The sequence below is a fragment of the Mycteria americana genome, chromosome 3 (genome assembly GCF_035582795.1).
Source record: "Mycteria americana isolate JAX WOST 10 ecotype Jacksonville Zoo and Gardens chromosome 3, USCA_MyAme_1.0, whole genome shotgun sequence".
NCBI classification, from domain to species: domain Eukaryota; kingdom Metazoa; phylum Chordata; class Aves; order Ciconiiformes; family Ciconiidae; genus Mycteria; species Mycteria americana.
Window position 1 is genome coordinate 121,130,553 of NC_134367.1, and position 22,697 is coordinate 121,153,249.

Here is a 22,697-nt window from a genome sequence, read left to right on the forward strand (position 1 = left end):
AGCATAAAGGTTAGAACACAGAATTTCTTTTTAGAAACAGTATTAGTAATATTTACAAGTATTTCCCATGCCAAAGCAGCTTCAAATATGATGCACATTCCTCATGAACAATGAAGACTGCAGAAACGTATAAAACACATTACATAAGTTTTTCAGAACAAGCTCATGATTAAGGAGCTAGAGCATGTGTCATATTCAGATCTCCCACCTACCCTACTTTTCTGTGTTAACAAGGATGTGAAAAGCTGTTTCTTGTATACAATATGTGGAACTTATATAGGCAGAGAACACAGCTACATGTGTGCCACATGTCACAATATCTTTTGTTCCATAGCTTGATTAATGATCTAGCTGGTTTAGAGTTACAGCTTCCCTCCCATATTACACAAGCACAAAGTAAAAAGATTTGCGACAGACTTGTAAATAATTAAGATATAAAAATGTAATATAACATAGATTTCAGACCTGTCTATATATTTTAACTGCTCCCTTAGCCTGCTATTTTGAGGTACAGGATGCTTTCAGTTTCCCCAAATAATAATCATCTCTCAGAATTAAGGCCCTTTAATGTAATTTTTCTTGTTGATAAGAAACAGATTTTTGTTTTGTAGCATCTATTTCAGGTTAGAAATGTAAATAAACACAGTCTAGATAATAAGAGCCCATACATTAAAAAAACCCAATGATCTTCTGTTTTAGTTAACATTTTAACACTATTGCATCAATCACTGAATTGCTGTTCGGCTCCACTGACTGAACATTGCAAGAGCTTGTCAAAACATTTTACCTGACAGATATGTTTGTTCTTCCATTTGCTCAGCATACATTGACTGTTTTGCATTAGGTCCTAAAGGACAACAGAAAACAGAGTGGAGTTGGCAGTACACATTTTCATTATCAATTAACATACTTCTGATTTTCAAGTTTATAGATGAAGCATGCCACACAAAGATGCAGCTGTTTTAGAACAGCCCACTAGACAAAAGCACATTTATCATCACTGGGAGAGTGGGATCTTTATGAAAATTAAAACTGTTGAAAGAGGTTTGAAAACCGGATTATAATTTGCTGTACTTGAAACTTTCTGAAACATACCTCTACCTCCTTGAGTGTATCTCGCAGTTTGTCTGGTCGCTTGTTTTTCAGTATCCAAGGATAATCTCGAGCTGGCAAATAAAAGTGAAAAAAAAGAGAAAAAAAAAAAAGAACACAGAGAAATGTGTATATATTTCTATATAGGCGACTGTATATATATGTGTATGTGTATATATATGCATGTGTGTGTGTGTGTGTGCAAACATACATTTATATACAATAAAAAAAAAATTTCTTCAAGTTGAGCTTCCTTTTCTGTGGAAACACAAAACTAAAATTTCTAGGAGTTACCTTAAACGTAAAACTTCCCTATAATTGGAAGGAAATGGCTATGGTTTCTATTGGTTTGTACTGTCAAACGATATCCTTCTGAAAGACTCTGCTGTAGAACACTTAGCATGAAATATCCACACTGACCATGACTTCACCATGGCAATTGTGTACAAAGCTCTCAGCTGCTAAGCACTTGCAATGAGAAAGCATCTCACATTCAGTATGTTAACTCAGATTCAAGTTATCAAAGCCTAAACAGATACTATTCTTTTGAACTAGCATTTCATTGCCTAATTTCAAAAAGCAGGCACTAACGTGTCTGCAAAATATATATGCATGAATATATGCATATATAGAGGTATTAACAACAGATAATTGTGAACGCCATAACTTATATTACGGAGTATAGTTATTTATAGGATTTGTTCTTGAAAATTTGGTCTGAAGAATCTGCCAAGTCAAGCAAACAAGAAACTGCATGACTACTACAGTCCTTTAACAAATTTATTAACGTTCAGCAAACTATTGTGAAAATTCTGGCCTAATACATTAATCCTGAAACCAGGAGGCAAAGCTTCCTCTGGAGCTGCTAGTAATTGGCTTGTTTCGTGGGAGAATCAGGCTCTAATAACTTGTGAAATTTCATCATTTAAAAGTGAGCAGTTTTCTGTTCGTAAGTATACAATAAAAACCATGAGAAACTAGAACACGTTGTCTGTTTAAAATCTAGCCTATTTAAAGGAAACCCGATGAAAAGTTTTGAGCTCCAAGCTGTCAGTTTGTATGCCAACTTCCAGACTGAATGACTTAACAGTTGTGTTTAAACCTCCCTGCAAAAAGGAGCTTACAATAGAAGTGCTATAGAGTGAAAAAATGAAGGATTTCATATATCAACAAAAGAGCACACCTACATACAACTTCTCTTTGTATTTTATTGGACTGAAGCCAGCGTTGGTGGAACTGTTATGATAATATTAATTAGGCATGTAAGATCACATTTTCAATGGGTGCCTTCATAAATACTGGAATATTTATCCACATATGCAAAATGGGAAATTGCCTGTACAGATACCAAACTATATATCCAAATCAGCAGCTGTGAATAAAGTTACCCAGTGCTCCTCTTTAAGAAATGTGCTACACAGTGCTTTGTGCCTAGGCCACCCCTATATTTCCAGCAACAAGGTACAGTAGCTTGTGTTCCTTTTGCATGTCACACATATAAAAGATAACAGTTGGGGCTTCTGTATAACGGGGTTTATCTGGGCCTGCTTCTCTTTTTGTACAGGCAGCGCCTGTAAGATAATGCTACGCAGAGCACAAGGGATGTAAATCCATTATGCTCCTCCCTACTTATAACGCTTTCTCACCTCCCCACCTTTACAGAGCTGTATTGATTCTGACTGACACACAACCCTCCACAGCGGGTGTAGATTTACCACATGGCTGCGTGCACCTTTATACCCATTCCCAGTGGGGCTTCAACCTGCTCCAAACACACCTTATGGTGTTGCAAATAACTTATCCTTCTGGAACACATTTTGCCTTCAAACGCATGCACAATTCCATGTGAATTTTCGTTAAGATAAGATAAAATGTTAAGGCAATTCTTACAGCATACATATTACTTTTTGAAGTCATCTAAAAATCAATTAGATTTTTCAGAGTTGTCATGTAATGATGCTCAAACATTAATGAATGCTCTGAGCAATAATAACTATGCAGGAGTTGTAAAACTTGAGCTAAAGAAAAGTTGTACTAATATAAAAATCTTTAACTGTCACAGTACTGCTGTGTGATAGCATAAACTGAAGTTGCTTTTAACCAGATAATGAAGGAACAGTGTAAATGTTTCAAAGCTAAAGGCATTCTATGAAGGCAGCTGGTTATTAACCTGAAATTTGATTTTGGCTGAAAGTATTTTAGTTATAATTTTCAGTTTTGAGGCAGTTGGCATTTCAGTTCAAGAGCTGATTGGGAAAATGTTTATTGCTCATCTGCGCAATAAATTTCATAAGGAAAAATCTGGACTGTGATCATTTTTGTGATTCCTCTTGACACTGGATTTGAGAAGCAATACACGCTACCATGCTTAGCGACACAGAAAAAAAACAGATTGCAAATAAACCAGGAAGGGAAATTACAACTTTTCAATTGTTTTGTGCTGTGTAGTTCTGTGACCGTCTGTCTTGGATGGCATGTGCAGAAAGTTACATTGGAAGCAGTCTGAGGTTATTTTAAGGCTTTTCCAGGGGCATCACCAATTCAAATTAATAATTTGGTCTTACTGTAACAAGAAACTCAGAAAATGTCCTTACATTCTGCTAGCTTTTGCTTCTCTTCTAAGTAATCATGCTTCATCTGTGATGCTAAAGGAAAGAAAGGATGAAAAGATGAATAATCCTTACAACTGCTGTCAGCAAATATCAGACAGAAGATTCATACAGTTTGACAAAACACAGAAATTTTCAAAAAATTAAGACAGCCCCAATGTTTTCACCTCGTAAGGCAGATATCTTAAATTTGCAGTGAAAGAAAGGCTTATGCAGCCCAACAGGTGGGCCGGTGTGACTGAGCCTCCAATCTCATCAGATAGCGAAGCGAGCTGCAACCGAACCCAGAAAAGCCGAGTCACTCTGTCAGCAGAGCCACGGCGGCAGCGTATTAACCACGACACTCAGCCCACGGGATGCCCGCACAAGCCTCCGCTCTAACCTGGCCGCAAAGAGGAAGTAACTCTAGCCGAACAGACCTTTTGGCCCATCGTGAAACTTCTAGGATTAACAGGATTAATCTGATAAAAGAAAATTGATCGTTCGCTCTGCCGTGGCCATTTCAGACACCAGGCAAGGAAAGCAGGAGGCCGCTCTCGCGCTCTCACGACGCCCCCTGCTGGCCCGCCAGCAACACCCAACCGCCGCCGCCGCCGGGGCCCGCCGCCCGCGCCTTCCACGGCGTGCTCTGCGGCGGGCGAGAGGGCTGAAGACAATGCAAAATATAATGTAGAACATAAGAATTTGGAATGTAAAATCCCACTGAGGTTTCTAGTGACATAAAAGTTGGGTTTCTGTAAATGTTTTTTCCCATTTTTTTCTTCTGTGGGGTAAAAAGTGTTTAAATACCCTGACGTAACTTGGGAGAGAGAATCTCTTTCTGTGCTTCCTTACTCTGTAGAAATACAGACGCATATATTGACAAGAAATTCGAAGTCGCATTTTTCAGAGCAAGCAGTCAGCGTCAAAGATGGAACGTTTGGAAGTTTTGTTTAGTTTTAGTTATGGTTATTTATATTTTACCTGGTTCTTTCTTGTCATAGTACTGGTGGATCCCAATATCGTCATCTATACAATTGAATGTAAATATATTTAATTATGGATGTGACACTGGAAACAAAACACAACTTAGCAAGCAAAGTTCAGCAACTCAATTTTTGCTAGCTGGAGCGGAGCATTAGGTGTTAAAATACAAGCAACAGTGGAAAAACTACAGCTTATGGTCTGAATACCAGCAGGACTTTCAAGAACTAGCAAGCAAGGGCTGAAGGAGAACCAGATCCTTACATTTATCTGGAGCTGTCATTTCCTTCACATACACTTTGATTCTCTTCCAGCTGCCAACATGCAACAGTATTTTTACCGCCTTCCTACTTAGCATCTTTTGTGTTCTTCCACAAGGAAAGGTAAGGATCACGGTGAAAACTGTCCCTTAGAATAACTTAAATTGTTTTCTGATGACTGACACAGCTGAGCTAAAAACAACAAGATTTTTTTAAGATTCATGAACTCATAAAGCTGCCCTTTCAAAGGAGCCAATATTCTTAATCTATAGGTATTATTGTCTACCTGGTTCCCACGGCAAAGAAATTTGGATGTTTCAGGTACATTGGGACTGCAAGCCACACCAGCCAGTTCCTGATGTGGCTGACTGGTAAATACTTGGGTGTGCCACGGCAAACTCCACCAAGTAGATCTAAATATGGCTTTAAGTTGCATTGGTTTAAAATAATTAGTCTGACACTGCATCAGTCTCCTTCTAAACTCAGACAGGGATACACCATGGGGAGAAATTCCTTACATGGAGGAATGTAGGATGGCACTGCAATGGCAGGTAGCTTTTAAAACAAGACAGCAGTCCTCCTGCCTCAGAAATTTAGAATGAGGTTTGCAGGCAATGAATAAATGGACAGAGAGGAAGCAAGAAGGTCAAAGGCAGAAAATAGGCACAGTAGGCCACAGTACACCTTTAATTACAATAAATCACAACTATGTGTTTACTTAAACCATCAAGACTTTTCTATGAAAGACAGCTTTTGACTTTTTTATATTATTGTTGTTACAGAACCATTCTCACACAAAGATGGAATGCCAAGACATATTGAGTCAATATTTGAATAGTAACATTCAACTGAATATTCATTCATATTCAATTGAATTGTCAATAATATTCAAAATAATATTTCAACAAAAGTATTGTACACTACAATTGGCATGAAGTGTCATAAATAATATTTTGATACGGTCCACTTATAAACCAGTGGGGTTCTTTTAGTATTATATTTTAGCAATAGCAAGGCAAGATGAATGAAGGTAATTACTAGCCATGTAGAAATTACTCATGTGTCTCCTGGAACAATTGATTAATAAGATAAATACATCCTTGTAAGTATAAAATTTCAAGTAATCATGCAAACTACCCAGAACATGCAGTAATTTTTTATTTTCCTGCTAAGTACAAATCACAATGCCTCTGCAAATCACTTGACTATTGATCTTCATTCACCCAAACTAGTCATTAAACTGAAGCTTACAGTCAAGTAGGGCATAGCTTCCTAAAAAGGAAAATGCATCCAATTAAATATAATCTTAACATTTTTTACTTGAAAGGATGCTCCAGTTCTGTGATGAGATAAGCAAAGAAGCTGACCAAGTTCAAACATCATATTGCTGCCTAATTTTCTTTCTCCTAAGTATAAAAACCACTTCATTTGGGTATTCAGAATTTTATATCAGTTTAATATTCATCAACAAGCTTTGCTGTTTTGTTTTTAGTAACGGGTAACAGCTCACCTCTAATATGTAAGTTAGTCTTCAAAGACCACAGGAACATCTCAGTCAGGCAGAAAGACATCTGGTAGCAGATGGAGCCTTTGCACTATCAAAAGAAGGAAAGAAACTGCATGAGCAAATTAATTATGCTCTATCACCAGTGAAACTGCAAGTATTTTGGAAACTAAGTGCTAGAAGAACCTAGCACTAATGATATTTTGTTATATGCAAGTTGTAGTATTCAACTGTGACAAAATGAATGATGCATGGGAAAGAATAGGATAAGAAATGTATATATGTCTATATATCCATCATATACAGAGACAAATCAAATTTACAGCTGCTCCCACCAAAGTGAATAACTTTGTTCTTGATGTTTCTCATATACACATTATAATCTATTTTTACTGTATGGTTATTACCATGACACATGCAAAAGTGAAGCCACTGCTTAAAGATCTGGCTTAGATAGGAGAATTTGACTTTCAGGCCAAATTTTTAAACACTGTACATTGGGAAGTGTCAATATAGCCAAGAAGAAATTTTGAACACATGATATTTGCAGACATTTGTTATAGTGCTAAATATAAAAAATGATGTCTTTCTAAATAAAAAGGAGCACTTACATTAAATCAATTAAAACTGACAAAACAACAGATGTGAACATATAAAATATGAGCTAAAATATTATGTACATTGACTACAGTTATGAAATGTTTACTGTGTTTTTTTGAACAATCCAGCTGCATATTCCCACTAGAGGATGTGTTGTGTTTCAAAGGAGCATTCGGAATCTTCTGAGACACAGTAGCCAACAGACTTCCCTGAGTAATTTCCTGCAGTGCTGTAGTTATAAGTGGGCCATCAGATCAATTACTTTTATTTATTTCGCTACACCCAAGAATCCACTGAAAGCTGGACTCTGAAGGGGAGTTTACACAAATACAGCACACTTAAGACCCACTGTTAGTATGGTACTGTACTTGAACTTTTTTCTTTTTTGAAGTGGACTCTTCATTTCCTTTCCATTAGTGCCATCTACATAATGAACCAATTACAAGATGATTGCAGAATTCCTATCACAGAGAGTATCAGATGTTTACGTCAAGAGTGCTATGATGAAAAATATGTGCAAGAATCTCAGGCAGCATCAAGGAAGCTATCATAGTCCCAGCAGAGCTATGAGACCTCGAGGTATTATCACTCAAGCTAATATGTATGTTTTGATGCACTGCCTAATCCACTGAAATAGCACCAAGTGGAAATAGCACCAAGTGGAAATAGCATTTTCTTTACACTGATCGCCAAATGTACAAAAAGTCTTGCTGACTTACTAAATCCCATAGTTCTATCAAAAAAAAGGAAAAAAATAAAAGCTCACAACACACGTCTAGTAAATGGAATATACTTTCATCTTGGGTGAGAATGAGGTTTGGAAAAAAAATGCAAGAAGATTAGTAGCATGGTGGTCTGTTCAACATGGGAACCATTTTTGGTATAAATATGGATGAGGGCAGCCCCTCATTTTCCATGTGGACTACAGTAAAAGGAGACTACATTATAATTTTCTTATTTGTTTTCTCTTTTTTTCCTTTCTTACTTTAGCAAGTGAAACAAAACTTGCATTCCCCAAGGCCCATAGATCCTAGATTAGAATCTCTCACTAGTAGGAAGTCATTGAATTGAGTGAACTTCTACAAATCCTATCATGGGTTGACTGGAAAAAAAAAAAAAAAAAAAAGCCTTTGATTGGCAGATGATCTGTTCAGCTGGAGAGAAGGCACATCTGCCCAGAAGACAAGGTAAGACTAGGAGGCTTTGGCACAAAAATAATCTAACATAAATTCCCCAAATTACTCCAAAGCTCTTGTATGTAAGCTCCACGGGTCTGTTTAGTTTTGTCCTCCTATTGAATATAAAGCTATCCCATAATATTTTAATGCTGCTGTGTGCCTTCCAAACTGACAGATCAGAGAAGACTTTCAAGTCCTTATTTTTTCACTCAGTGTCAGAGACACAGAGGGAACTCTCCAAAAAACAGAAGGAAGCTTTCAAATGAGCACTAAATAGTCTCTAAGACATGTACTTTTAAAAAATTTGCCCTCAAAAATAAATTAAAAAAAGTTTGTAAGAAAATGTTAAAAACCCAAAGACTTCTAAAGAACTGCATTTCAGTTCTGCACTGAATAACTTAGATGAAGCAAAATTTTCCATTTACCTAAAAAGGTAAAAGAGATTTTGTCAATTATTCTAATCTTGAGTTTAGCTTTTTGCTTCTCTCTTTCTTTGGGCTCTGAGCACTCACAAACCAGCTATTTGAATGCTGGTTACTGTTGTGCCACTGAGAATGGACATCTGCCCAAAAAATACTGGCCCAGTCTACCAATACTCTAACATGAAATACCTTCTGATTAGTTATAGTCTACAGGGAAAAAAAAAAGAAAAAGAAAAAAAAAAGAGAGAAAATTTGCTTCTGTAACAAAATATGGCATTGTAAAGCCTGAATATTTTGTTCAGAGGAATTATTCTTTCTTGTTCCTTTTGAAGGAATACATGCCAACTTTCAGAGTTATGCAACTACATCTCACGATTTACCACATCATTATATTCCAGCACAATGGGGATGAGGATGATGACGACAAAGGGATCTTTCTGTATTTGAAAAGTGCCTCTCAGAATTTACAATGCTCCTTTAACTACATGAGCTAGGCCCTGCAATTGCAAAGAGGTAGGTATGAAAAAAATATAAAAATTTCTCACGTTGAGTTTTGAGGACTCCTTCCCCCCCCCTTTAAAATTGAGTAGAATTTGGGAAAAATGGGATAAAATAACTCTATTGTTAAGGTAAAACTGGAATTCAATTTAATAGCTGGTTCTTTTTTCTGGCTCATGCAACACTGACTGTCTCTTTCACAATATCTCCACGAACAATAGGCAGGGATATTTTGGTGGTTGCAAAAGCTTACTGACAAATGGAGATGTTCTGCAATGGTTAGCCTGCTCCAGTATCTGTGGTAGGAGTGCTTTGTTTAAAAAAAATCCTCAGTTTAGTAAATCTTTGTTTAACCACTGATACAGAAAATAACCATCTGGCCACTTCGTACATCAACAAATGCTGAAATTGATATCTAGGGTCCACTCCGACACCTTCAATTTAGCTGCTGTCATGCCAAATAATTAGGAACTATGCACTGCATGAGTGATCCAGGGCACTGATACTGTATTTCTCCTCTTTCCATACAGTTACCTGGGAGAGTGGGGTGCTTGTGAAAGGCAACGTGCAGCTCCCGAGGTGAGTGCATCCCAAGAACATGAACCTCTGAAAATGTGTTACGAGCGACCTTGAGTTAGAGAATAGGAAATGCTGACTACAACAGACTAGCTGAACTTTGTAGTTTACATGCCAGAGGCATGGCTCGGTGTCACAACACTATCCCAAGTCCCCCTCTAAGAGTAAATCCTGTAACTGTCAGGCTACAGGACAGTGTTTGATGACCATCTGCCTATTCCACCGAAGGTGTGCCAATGTGCTCCCAGAAATCCAGCGTTCCTAGCGAAAGAGCAATAAACAAGGGGGATCCCCTCCAAAATATCTCTGTAGTTTGGGACACACTCCTAGGAGCAGAAACAAGGTCAAATACAAAGCTAGTCAGAAAGCAGATACCTCTATGCCACAGCAAAGTTACAAAGCTACTGCAATAACATGTGTACACATACTAGATGAGGTGCTTCAGACATGGTATCATGCTTTCTTGGCAAAAAAATACTATACCAGGAATTATTTTTATAAGAATCAGCACAAACCACCCTTTTGTTTTCTCCTACTCCAGATTGCTTTCATGTTCTACGGGTCTAATTTTTTTCAGAAAAATGGGAAATGTAATAGCCAAAATGGACTCTAATTCAGAAAAATATTTATTTTTTCATTTGACTTTGGATTAATTATGCAATAGCTCTACTAGCTATAGATTCCAGAACAGACTATCCTCGATCTTAGTTCTGCCTCCCTTCCTCCACCCCTCCAATGTTAACACGCTATCTCTGGCATCGCTACAGCTCATTCCTAATGTCTGATTTGTAACTCAGACACCAAATGTTCAACAAACAAGGTAAGTCATCAAGCCCTCCTGCAACTTATTCTATGTTTCCGTGATATAATATTTGGAGCAGAAATCATTGTCTGTTTTTTCTTCCTCTTCATGACCAATTTCTCCTTCACCAAGGAGAGAAAATCCCTGCAGCACAGATATGATTCACAAACATAGTATTTGACTCTGTAAGATAAAGTTTAGATCGAACTATGTGCATTAGATCAGTAGCTACTTGCTGTATGCTTTAAGTTGATACAATTTCTTTGTGTAAAGCATGTAAAATAAAATTTTAAATATACTATCTTTTACATTTTTAGCTACACCAACTTAAAATTTACTCTAATTATTCATTTAAAAATAGACCAGTACAATTTTTTCTCAGTCATGTTCCCATAGATAATAATTGCAAAATATTCCCCCAATCTTACAAGATAGGCTTCCACTTTTTACAGTTGTATGAAGCCATAGCCTGTTTGATATATAAACACATACAGAAATAAAGTCAGTAAAATTGTGAGAATTCGTAAAACTTCATTTTGTATTCTGGCATTAAGCAGCAACAATCCAGATTCTTCCTTCGCATCTACAATTTATTACACCAAAAGTCAGTAGCACAGCAATTAAAGGGAACTGCTAAATTTATATATGTATATTAATAGTTTTAATTTGGTTTCTTAAGAAAATGAGGCTTACGTTTTTGTGTCAGTCTAACCTTTTTAATCTTTTAATCCATTGATCAAGCTAAATCTAATCTTCTGATTTGTTTTCTCAGAAAAGAAATTCTCAAACATATGTAATTCCTGCAAATGCTGTGCAAATCTGCAGGTGGGCACAAGGAAAGATTGTCTTAGTACCAGAACTGAGGGACACATAGGGATAGCTCAGGCCCTAATCACTTTTCTTGGTGAAATCTGTAGATCTAGCCCAGTCGGAGCATGTTGTTTCTTGCCAAGCTGGAAGATCTAACAAAAGTGGTATAACCTATGGAAGACAGTGGTGGCATGGTGACCATGAGTGCTGCAAACATGGGGAGGAACTGGACAGGAGAGGGGAAAGAAAGGGTGCAGGTTGTAGGGAAAAGTGTGGAGGGTCTGAGACTGCAGTGGATGGGGGAAAGGGGGCAGATGTGGGGATTGTGAAGAGCATATATTGTATATATTGGCTATACCACAACCACATAAAATACAAGCACAAAGCACATGTCAGCTGGGCAGGGAGAGATCATTGGAAATTCTTTAGTTCTGTTGCTTGGTGAATGAATTGCCATACAGTCATTGCCAAATGTACTTGTTTCTCACTAATGGATACAAGAGAGTAAGCAGGCTACTTCTCATCTGTGACACTGGCCCAAATGTTTAGAGCAAATCATGCAAATAGGTATGCGTGAATAGTTTCTTCCTCCTTTATAGAAATCTAGTGACTATAGGAGTCCGATCAGGTTTTAAGGCCTTGGCTCAATGGGTCCATTGGTAAGATCAGCTCTGAATTTTTAGGCACAATACTTTTAAATTTCACAAATGTTTGGATTTAAGACATTGTAGAAATAGCGTAGAATGGCATAGTTTTAATTTGGTTAGAAGTTAAATGGGTGCAAAGATGGCATTCTGATCTACCCTCCCATTGTGCAATCCTTTCTTTGGATTGCACAGGTTAGCAATTCTATCACCTATGCAGAAAATAAGCTATTCTCACTTCATTCTTAAATGTTTCATTCATTTAATTGTGGAAATTTAACTTAATTTTCTGGTAAGTAGAGGTTCTTGTCTTCATCTTTCACTTTGCACTGGCAAACTCTGAGATGCGTGTATCGTAAATAGAAGCTCTGCAGTACATAACAAATGGCAGTCAGGGTTGGAGCCCCATTTATAGTAAGACTGTGGTTAACCACAGCAGTGAATGCTGTTTTGTCATTCAAGATCAGATCAAAAATGCCGTGGCTACAGAAAGCAAAAGACTGATCTGATAAAATTTGGATGAAATGGGTTACTAGTTCTTCTGTAATGGCAACTGCAAGCTGGCTTTAGTAGTCCCCATTCTTTCTTCTCTGTTGGCACCCATGACTAGACCTCTTGCAGCTGGCCCACTGGTATCTCACCAACACCCCTCTGCTCCCCGATACCTCTGCTTCCAGATCACCACTGCAGTATGTCACCTTCCCCTTTATAAGCAGGCTTGGGCTTGTCTTCCTTTTCTTTTTCTTCCCTTTTTCTTAGATGCTTGTTGAACTCAGATCCCTCCTCACCTGTGGCTACTTTTTCTGAGCCTAGGTCAGCTCCTCCTCACAACTTCTACTCCTGGGACTGGGAGTTCCTTGCCCGAGATCTTTGCTATCTTTAGTAGGACAGTGGGCTTTATTCTTATATTTATTTACTTCTCCTTTAAATCCCTTTTCCACTGAGAAAAGAAGTGTAGATTTTGTAGTATAAATGAAAATCAGGCCCCCTGTCCATAAGACCAACCTCTGATTTTAAGAAGTAGAAATACAAGCATGCTCTTATAAATCTACTCAGTGCATAATAATTCATATTGTAATATTGGTTTAAGAATATTTTCAGCTAACACAAATAACAAGTTGTTCAATTATCATAAATCTTAAGTTCTAGGCAAATATTTACTGTTGCTACTTTCTTTCTCTTCAATGCTACTTTCTTTCTCTTCAATGCTACTTTCTTTCTCTTCAGACTTCCATGACTCAGAATATTTTTGCCAAACATATGAATGAAGAAAATTCTTTTCCTTATTCTAACTTCCCCAATCTAAATAGGAAAACTGTTTTGTAGATGGGTGAACAACGCACAAGAGCACTCTGTATTGAAATACACAGTGAAGCTTCTATTGTAAGAAAGGCCTAAATATGGCTTGCAGAATAATCATTGAAAGGAAATACATTATCAGATAACTCAAGAATTCTGGCATGAAAATTATACATTGTAAATTTTTTCTCATATGCTGTGAAGCTGTATCATGCTCCATTGAATTAATTTTTGTGAGGTTTGCTTTATTGTTTTGTGAGTCTGAAAATAATTCTCTTTTTTTGCAATGACAGTTATATTTACTGAGTTTTTGTACTTTAAGATATATAAATATTTAACTGTAAAATATACATATAGCTCCTTAAGAACATTAAGACTATTTGACACATACTAAGAACACTGAAATTCTGTAAATGCTGTAAAACAGAACAAACATTTTATCTCCAGTTGATATCAATTAAGATTACTTCTTGCGCAATTATCTTGGGCTTACAAATTTATACTCAACTATTTTAACTGCATTCCAAATGTTGAGGCCCTGATCTTGCAACTGGTTCTGCAGCGATGGTCTCCTTTACCACCACGGCAAAGCTCATAGTAGGATCATGTCATTAAATAGTAACCATAAAAACCTGCCGCCAGACTTAATTTATATTAATATTAAGCACCAGTGTTTGAGATATTATTATTTTAAAACAGATTAGTTGCATGTGGGCAAAAAGCCATGCAGGCCATTGTTTGGGATGTGAATTGTTGGCTGAGAGACAGCTGTCCAGTTCATCCTCTGAGCTCTAAACTAAAACTGTATCTGCTAGAGAGAATGCTGAAGTTCAAGGACACGTGCAGAAAGACTACAGGAAATCTATATGGGGGTAACTTGTTGCCACCTAATTGCTTGTTCATGTGTCAAAACTGAGGCACAATTTTTGCTGAGTTGTCACCCAAGTAGATGATGACAGGATCAGAAACTAAATTCTTGTCTACTGCCCAAACCACACTACCGTCTCTCCTACCTTCAGAAACACACTTCCAATATGTATTATTGGTACGCTCTTTTGAAAGACAGCTATTAACTGAACAGATAATAAGATTAACGACAGTGAAGCAGAATGAATTTGATGGAGGTCAAGAAGATACTTAGTTTATGTATCAGCCACACCTCTGACAACATTAATGAAGCTAGGAATCAGTCTCCAATTGATACTGCAGGCAAGTATTACAATCTATAACAACTCTCTGGCAGAGTGGGTGTGAAAAGTTAAGAAGGTCACAGAAAATAGATATAATTGACCCGTATTTTTACTTCACAGAGAGAAAAGTTCATATACACATTTTGATAAAGACCCTGAAGGCCCTTATATAAACCAGATAGTAGATAAGTGATGCAAACTACAGATATCCAGTACTGACACATAACATGAGGTAATTACAGAAGTACTAAATGTCAAACTGTTTTACACTATTCTTTTAGATAGTGATTGTTATTGTAAATAAACCAATTTTTCAATACTAAAGGTCAGCAGGTCATAAAATTTCATAACAGTGATTTCTTACCGTCAGCCAAAAGAGAAGATAACGAAACCTCTCTTTTTTAAGCTAAGCACAAACAAGCATCAAAAGGTGAAAGGACCTGCAAATTATTCAAGCACAGGAAAAGTCCTTGCTCCATTGGCCTACCATTGTTGCAACTCCTGTTTGCAAGGAGGGAGGTTTATATGAGCAGGTCTTTAAACTGAGAACACCAGTTCACATTGGAAATTAATTATGTAAATGTGTGGGTTTACAGCAGTACTACTGACAGCAACAGATCTGAATTGTTTCTTTCCACTTACGCTTCTATGCATAGGCATTTTAGTTCATTAACTGGCCTTGCAGCATGGGCTGCTACTATTAAATCAACAGTGATCAGAACAATAGTTAAGTCCAAAGCAATGACTTAACCATAGTTCAATCTGCATTTTAACTATAGTTGCAACTAAACAAATAAGATTCTTCTATATTTTTATGCAGTATTTCAGATGTAGCTATCAAACTACTAACCAGATCTCTAAGGATGTCAGTTTTTTTAAGTGCAGCACTGAAAATATAGCATGAACACCTATTTAGTTTTCCTTTTGTTTACATGCTGTACCAACAAATTTCTCACTGAACTGTACAGCTCTTGCCTTCAACATTTTATACTATGCATGTTAACTGAGTACTTATTTAAAGAATTTTCAAAAGCACATTGGCAAACACGTTAATTTGATTTACAAATCTTGCAAATTTGCAAGCTGTCTTTAAAAACATAAATACATTTCTGAGTACATTGTATGAGCTGAATAAATTTACTAGAACAAACTGATTATTTTTAGATCTACAACATCTTTAAATGTATTTTTTTGTATTCTTTTTCAGAATGTTTTGCCATTTAAATAATTTTCAGTAGCTTCTTTACATTGACCTATTTTCATCTGGGTTTTTTTTTTTTTAATGCAGGCAATAAATTAGGCAAGCAATAAATAAAGCTTCACTAATATTTGAAAATCACCTTTGAATAGCCATTTGCAAGGCTCACTGGGCTTCTTGTTTGCGAGCATTTATTTTTAAATATGGGGTTTTTCTGCTATACTTGAATTCCAGTTAATCCAGTGAGACTTGTATCTTGCTTTCTTCAATGTAATATTAAAAAAAACTACAATGCCTGTGTGTCAGACTTCCTTTTAAGAAAGATTTGATTGCAAACACAAACAAAAAGCTTTTCTTCTTTTGTACTCCTTTATGATCTTCAAACAGGTTTCTATGAAAAGGACTAATATTTTTTCAATTTTAAGCCATACTCACCTTTGCAGTTAGGAAAGACAAAAAATGAAAATTTCATGTTACAATAATTAATTCCTGATTGTAATGCTACAGTATAGTTTATGTTATGTTCTAATTACGCAGATATGCATTAGGGAAAATAGCTTTGAAGAAAAAAATACATTTGTTTAAACATTTTCATAATCACATTTGAAACTGTTGAGTGGTAGGGTCATATATAAAACAAAATGTACACAGATTTTAATACTGAACTACAAACTACTCTCATGGCACTCCTAAGAGTAGTAAAATATTTGGTCTATAAGTACAGCTGGTTTCAGAAATCTACCTTATTAAAAAATGTGAAAAAAACAGGTCCAGCCCACAGTATGAGACAAACAGCAAGTTGGGGTGGGGGCTGGGGGTGGGGAGAGAGAGAGAAAGAGAGGAGAAAGATCAAGCCAAAACTGAGTATTTTTTACAACAAAAAATTATGACTTAAGCCATCCAGTTACCAAAACCAAAAGAAACATTTCCTGCCAAACAGAATTAACTTGAGATGCTCAGTTAATTCACCAGTTTACTCACAACATAAGCTTCTCTTTTTAAGCATTCATGTCTCCGGCAGTGATACCGATCTGAGTGTGGCCAAATGGGATGTGGTCTTTCTGAATCTGATGAAGAATCCAAGGTAATCCTGCCTTTTGACCAGATTGCCAGACTGCTGTCTGTAAGATGGACGGCCACATGTTGGCTACCACAGTGGTTAAGTGTCATCCAAGAACATATGCATAAAAGAAAAATTTGATGGACTGAATCTCTTTCCATTGACTACGTAAGGGACCCAAACTGACTACAGTAGTAATATAAGCATTTCAAGGGCCAAAAGCTCAGTCCAGCTTCATTCTATCTATTATGTGAGCAGAGTAAGACAAGCTGTCAATAAGATACCTGCCAGTTGCCTTTGACCAGTATTTAAAACAGTTTTGGTCTCAAACCTGTCCTACAACAGAAAGACAATAGATTTAGTAACTGCCAGCACCATCCCTATAAATTTGAGTATCGATAGTAAAGATAAATTGAGTTTCAGGATCTGCATGAGGTGGCATAGATAACGGATATCATCCAATACTTATTAAGGAAGACTTTCCTCTTGCTAATAATACCATCACCCCTGGATGAAAACTGTTAGGCGTCACTTTATGATCAGCTTCATCTGCCTCAAAAAGCAGAAAATTACAGTATCATTATTTGATATGTTAGATATTGACACTGATGTAGAGGTAATTTAATTCACCAACCCCAGTTTCATGTCTTGAAAGAATATATGCGATTGCTCTAATTTCTGGTCGGCATAGGCTAGTAGTCCTTCTTAATTTCTGTAAAATAATGCACTGGTGGAATTTGTACATTTTATGTTTTATAATCTTCTTTAAACGTAAAATGGACTTTTAGTCAACTCTTAATACTTTAGAAACAACCAGCTAGCTTGCAGCATCTTCCCAACGTGTAGTTGACTTATGGAGAGAAATGTGAATTGGTTCTCCATAGAAATGACCATCTATTGTTTTAGATAATACTGGTGATGCACTATCTGGCTTCAGGCTTACTGTCTTACTTGTCCAGCTGTATATTGAGTTTGTTTTCCTAGTGGACAGATTTGAAGGAGACAAGATTAACATAATTAAAATATGTGCATCCTTACTATCTTTAATCATGAGTTAGTGTATCCAGTATATTTGATCATCTATCCTTTCTTTTCATGACAATGCTTATTAGCTCTACTCCCATCATTAACTGATGGATTTATGGTACTTGTTGAAAAAAAGTAATACAAAGCAGCTCTTGCTAATATAAGAAATGTTTACTGAAGGAATCAACCCTCCAAAATCTGTTAAAATTATAAAGTATAACACCAGAAAGAGTAAATAGCTTACTGAAGTATAAGAGTAGGCAGACTACCTGTTTTCATTTAACCAGTTATTGTTACCCGTCTGGTTCTTATTTTAAAATACCAATTGTGAACTCAACCAGTCATTTACAACAGCTACTCAAATATGCTAGCAGCATAAAAATCCATCTATCTAATTTTAAAAAAGTTTGTAACTTAAAATTGGATCCTGTTATCATTCAGCTCAGAGGAAAAACTACTACTGGGTCAATTGGTCCAAGCTCCTAGCGAGCAGAGTGTGAACACTAATATTTTGTTCCAAATTACAGTACTATTATGATTTGCACAAGAATAGTACCAAACACACTTACCAGATTAGGGCTAAAGTTTGCTAGGCATTGTAGAAACTGTCATGTTACAGAATCCCTTAGTACCTTGTTACATTGTTGTCATAGGTCTAATCTAAAAATCTCTGAGAATCTATGAACAATTACCTTCAAAACAACACAGGACACAACCTTCAATGCCTAATATCTTCAAAGAACTCACACGGTACCAGTCATTCTGTGTATTCATTCAGAAGCTCCAAATTTTATATAGAAAGAACAAGATGTTCACAATATCCAATTATTCTGTTGTTTTATATGCTTAAGAAAGATGTTTTACTTTTGTCTAGATTCTACTCCCAAATTGAAAAAAATTGACTTGAGACTGAACTAGACAGTCCAGGTACTAAAGAAAAAAATGTACACCTTTTAACAGCTAAAAGTAACAAAAATAAGTATTGTATAATCCCTTGGAAGAATTAGAATCAAATTAGTTATACAACAATGCATGTCAGCTTCACAAAGTACACCCACTGATGTTGAAATTTATGTTACTTAAATACATATGCAAATACTAAATTCCCAAGTTGTTAGGGAGCATGACATTAGGGAGATCCACCGATTTGAATTCCATGTGTTCTTGCAATGTAAACGCTGCCTTTTGAGAAGAAGGGCCCTTACAATCTCAGAACGATATCTAAGTGATGTATATGTAAAACTGGAGACAGCAGTACCAGCAGCCCTCGATACAAATATGGTACTACAAGCATACCAACATATATAGGTGCAATAAAAACGTGGACACTTATGCCTGAAGGGACATTTTGCTAGCCTTTTTGTTTAAGGCTTAGGAGGCTATATGGCTTCTTAAGAAGCTCCTGAAGAAGATTCTTATCCCTCCCCTTTCTGAGCTCAGTGCCAGTTCCTCCAGCTGTCAATTGGTATTTTACTAGAGAAGGTCTTTGGAAGTTCTGACTGCTTTCAAAGGCAGTTGGATAACAGAAATCCTTAACCCAAATCTGAATTCTCGTGCAAAGATGTACCAAATTCTCCAGGAGGAGTATTTTCAGAATCACCATCTCCATGGGTTGGCTTTGACAAAGATTTGCAGGTGGCAGATTTCTTTGCTGAGTGCTCATGATCTAGACATTACTGGGCATATAACTAAGATGCACTGCTTTGTACTATGTGCCGCTTCTGAAATTTAATGACTTTTATTCAATTGGTCTTAGGAACTGATTCCATAACAGCAGAATTTTCTCTTAGAAATCTTCCTATTTCCATTCTCCTTCACTCACCTTGCACCAATGTCCTGGGTCAGAAGTGCAGACTTCAAAATGGTATTCCTGGGATAAATGGCTATAAAAGCAGTTCCTTACTCTGCTGTCTGCACATTCTTACAGCAAAGACATACCATTTTTAAGTTTGCTACTGAATGAGGAATCATAATGATTTTACAGAAGAAAAACAACTTTATTTTACTGAGAGTTTTATTTTAAAATCTTCACTAGTAACAGCAGAAATTTACAAACTGCATCTATTTTACTGTTCTTGCTGCAAATATATACAGTGGAGTTATAATGAACAAATCTATTTCTAAAAGAGGCAGTAATATTGTAAGCAAGTGCTATAAAGTACAGATGCTCATCTCTGCCATTAATTAGGTAAGAGACCAGCCCATTTTTCACTTGCATGGGGGTCCATGTATATTTTATTTTGTTTTTACATTAACAATTACAAAATGTAATAATTTTGCTGCTTTGAATCATTCCACCCTCTCTGCATCACCTTTAGCTATCTGCATTTTAATCCTCTGAATTCCAAGAATAGTACTCCATAAAGTGATGCAAATTAAAGAAGAAATTGGGTAATTCTAGGAAACATAAAACGATTCTTCATTAAATCTACAAATACTTAAAGTTAAGTAAATTGGGTTTTAAGAAAAGAGAGCTCCTTGGTGCAGAAGCACCCTCTAATGGCTGGCTACTGACTGCTCTGTATAACAACTGGAAAAGCAGTTTAATAGCTCCCCTAAAAAGGAAGGGAAACTGCTAAGATACAAGAGAAATGGAAATGTGAATATACATATGCGCACACCCACATATTCACATTTCACTTACATTCTCTGTGGCATATCCTTAACACACAAAAAAGAGCAACATAAATCTGATAAACTTTTTAAATTAGAGCCTGTATTTCCTTTTAAAACAATATTCTCAATTTATTAGATGAAATAGCTTTTTACATTTGCCCAGGTTTTAACCATTCTTCAAAATTTTAAGATAAACAGAAACTGACTTTCCTATCTTATCTCAATTAACTTTTACAAAAGAAAACTAGTCTAAAAAGGCTTTAAGAAAAATGCTATACTAAGTCCCAATCATACAGTAATTTAGGCTGGAAGGATCTTGGAAGTCATTGGGTCCAACCCCCTGCTCAGAGCTGGCCAGCTCTGAAGTTAGATCCCAATAGTGGAATACTAAGTTCAAAAAGAGAGAGTTATACTTTCTTTTGGTGCTAAAGCTGTACTAGAGATACTGGAAATGTAAACCATTTCTGCTGTGTAAAAATATGCCTTAATATCTTTTTTTCCCTTCTATTCTATGGCTCTGCAGATTTTTTTTTTTCTGAAAATACCCAAAATTTGCTCATATAACTGCATTATTTTACCTCCACACTAGAACCTGTATTTAGCATACAGTCCTTTATTATTAACTGTTAAGTATAATATCTCAGTGTTCATACAAAGCCAGTGGCAGATAGAGCAGTTAATAATATGAAAGTAATGAGCCTAACCGATCAACTTGCTTCTCAACATCACTTCTCAAATCTCTTTGGGCTAAATTTTCAGCCAGTGTGTGGGGAATTAGCTATAGAAATCCCATTAATGCTAATGAATGTTCCATGGTTAACTCCCCATGCTCTGTGCTGAAGATTTACCCCTATATCTCTAAAATAAATATGTGCAGATGCCAAAATTCTTTTTATAGAGCCTGAAGAAATTAAGGACTCTATTCTTAAATAATTGACTTATGCACATGTATCTTTTTCCCCCATGGATCATCTTCTCCATATCAGAATGGGTGTAATGTCTGTATTATTCTCATTGAAAAGATTATCCAAAGTGCATGTTTACTGCATAAAGGCTGAGTTTAGTTAATTGTATATTTTACAAAAATAATATATAGAGAGAGTCGGATTTGTCTCATAGTTAAATACATGACGCACAGGTTGAACAGTATTCAGTATCATTAAGAACAGCATGTATTTGTACTTACATTTCTGAAGAAAAGACAGTATTTAGGAAAGTCATTAGTCTGAAAGAATTGGAAAGTATCCTATATCCCTACAGAAAGACAAAATACAACTAGGGCAATATAAGCCTCTGCAAGCAGTGGCTGAGTCACTGTTTAAAGATGGTGGAGGATGTTTGTTACATCAACTAGGAAAATATGAAGCTGGGAAGGGCTTCCAGGATCAAAAACACAAGCTGCCCTCTGTTTTTGAAAAGTATGGGGTGGGGGGGCATATTTCCATCACCTTTTCAACTCCCACTTGCAAGAATATACCCTTGCTATTTTTACAATTTGAATTTAGAAGCCTACTTGCCTAGATAAGCACATCATTTCAAGCTCCACGACGGCTTAAAAAAAAGTGCCAAAACAACTTATTTGCCAAAGCTATGCTTTGCTTTGGCAAAGCACTAAAATTCATGCTTATAAATTTTTGGCTTCACTGGTATTAAAGTACATGCATAAGTGCTTCATTTATCTGAGGGCTGCAACTGTCCATAAAGACACAAAATGGTGTTGACCTTTTAGTATACTGAGACTCTTTTAGGCTTCTGATGCCAGAGACATCTCAATCCATTAAGTCAATGAACTGCTTCGAACCATATTCACTTGCTAAAATTTGGGAAATAAATCTTCAGTAACACAGTCTTCATACATGAAGATTTAGCTTACCTTCCTTAAAATGACTATTCTTGGAGATCAGACTGGAATAAGTCAGGTATAATACCCAATTGTCTGCATCATCCCTAGAAATAGTTTATTAGAGTGTTAGCACTATAACCTCAAAGAGGACAGTCTACTTCCTCCCTGAATACAGAACCACAAAATCATTTACATGGAGCCTGTGCAAAGTGTTTTATCTGAAAATAATATACCAGCTAAATGAAGGTAGAGGAAACCCCCTGAAATTATGCAGTGAAACCACATTTGAGAAAATTCACTCAGAAAAACCACAATCCATCTAGTTATACCTAGAGCTGAAGATGGCGCAGTTAGATAGAACTACTTTTAGCTTATGTGCAGACTCTTAAAATCATTTCTAGATCAAAGATTACATGTATAGTCCTCCTAAGAACATCAAACTATACCAATCCTCTTTCAATAGCAACACATTTAGACAGATTCCCTCTTTCCATTGAAAGGTCTTTC

General features: G+C 36.4%; 1 protein-coding gene across 7 annotated transcripts in view; it reads right to left on the minus strand.

Moving 5' to 3' along the window:
- WDPCP (WD repeat containing planar cell polarity effector) overlaps window positions 1–22,697 on the minus strand; it is a 160,223-nt gene that overhangs the window by 102,820 nt on the left and 34,706 nt on the right. For 3 of the 7 annotated variants that reach the window (XM_075496813.1, XM_075496811.1, XM_075496816.1), the window contains 4 exons: window positions 6,435–6,519; window positions 4,665–4,709; window positions 1,096–1,166; window positions 788–847 (listed from right to left, as the gene is read on the minus strand). In XM_075496813.1, the coding sequence (XP_075352928.1) occupies window positions 788–847; window positions 1,096–1,166; window positions 4,665–4,709; window positions 6,435–6,495 (237 nt within the window). In that variant the 5' untranslated portion in view covers window positions 6,496–6,519. Of the gene's footprint in view, window positions 1–787; window positions 848–1,095; window positions 1,167–3,686; window positions 3,738–4,664; window positions 4,715–6,434; window positions 6,520–22,697 lie in introns of those variants that run through there. The other 4 variants (XM_075496812.1, XM_075496810.1, XM_075496814.1 and 1 more) reach the window with 3 other exon arrangements.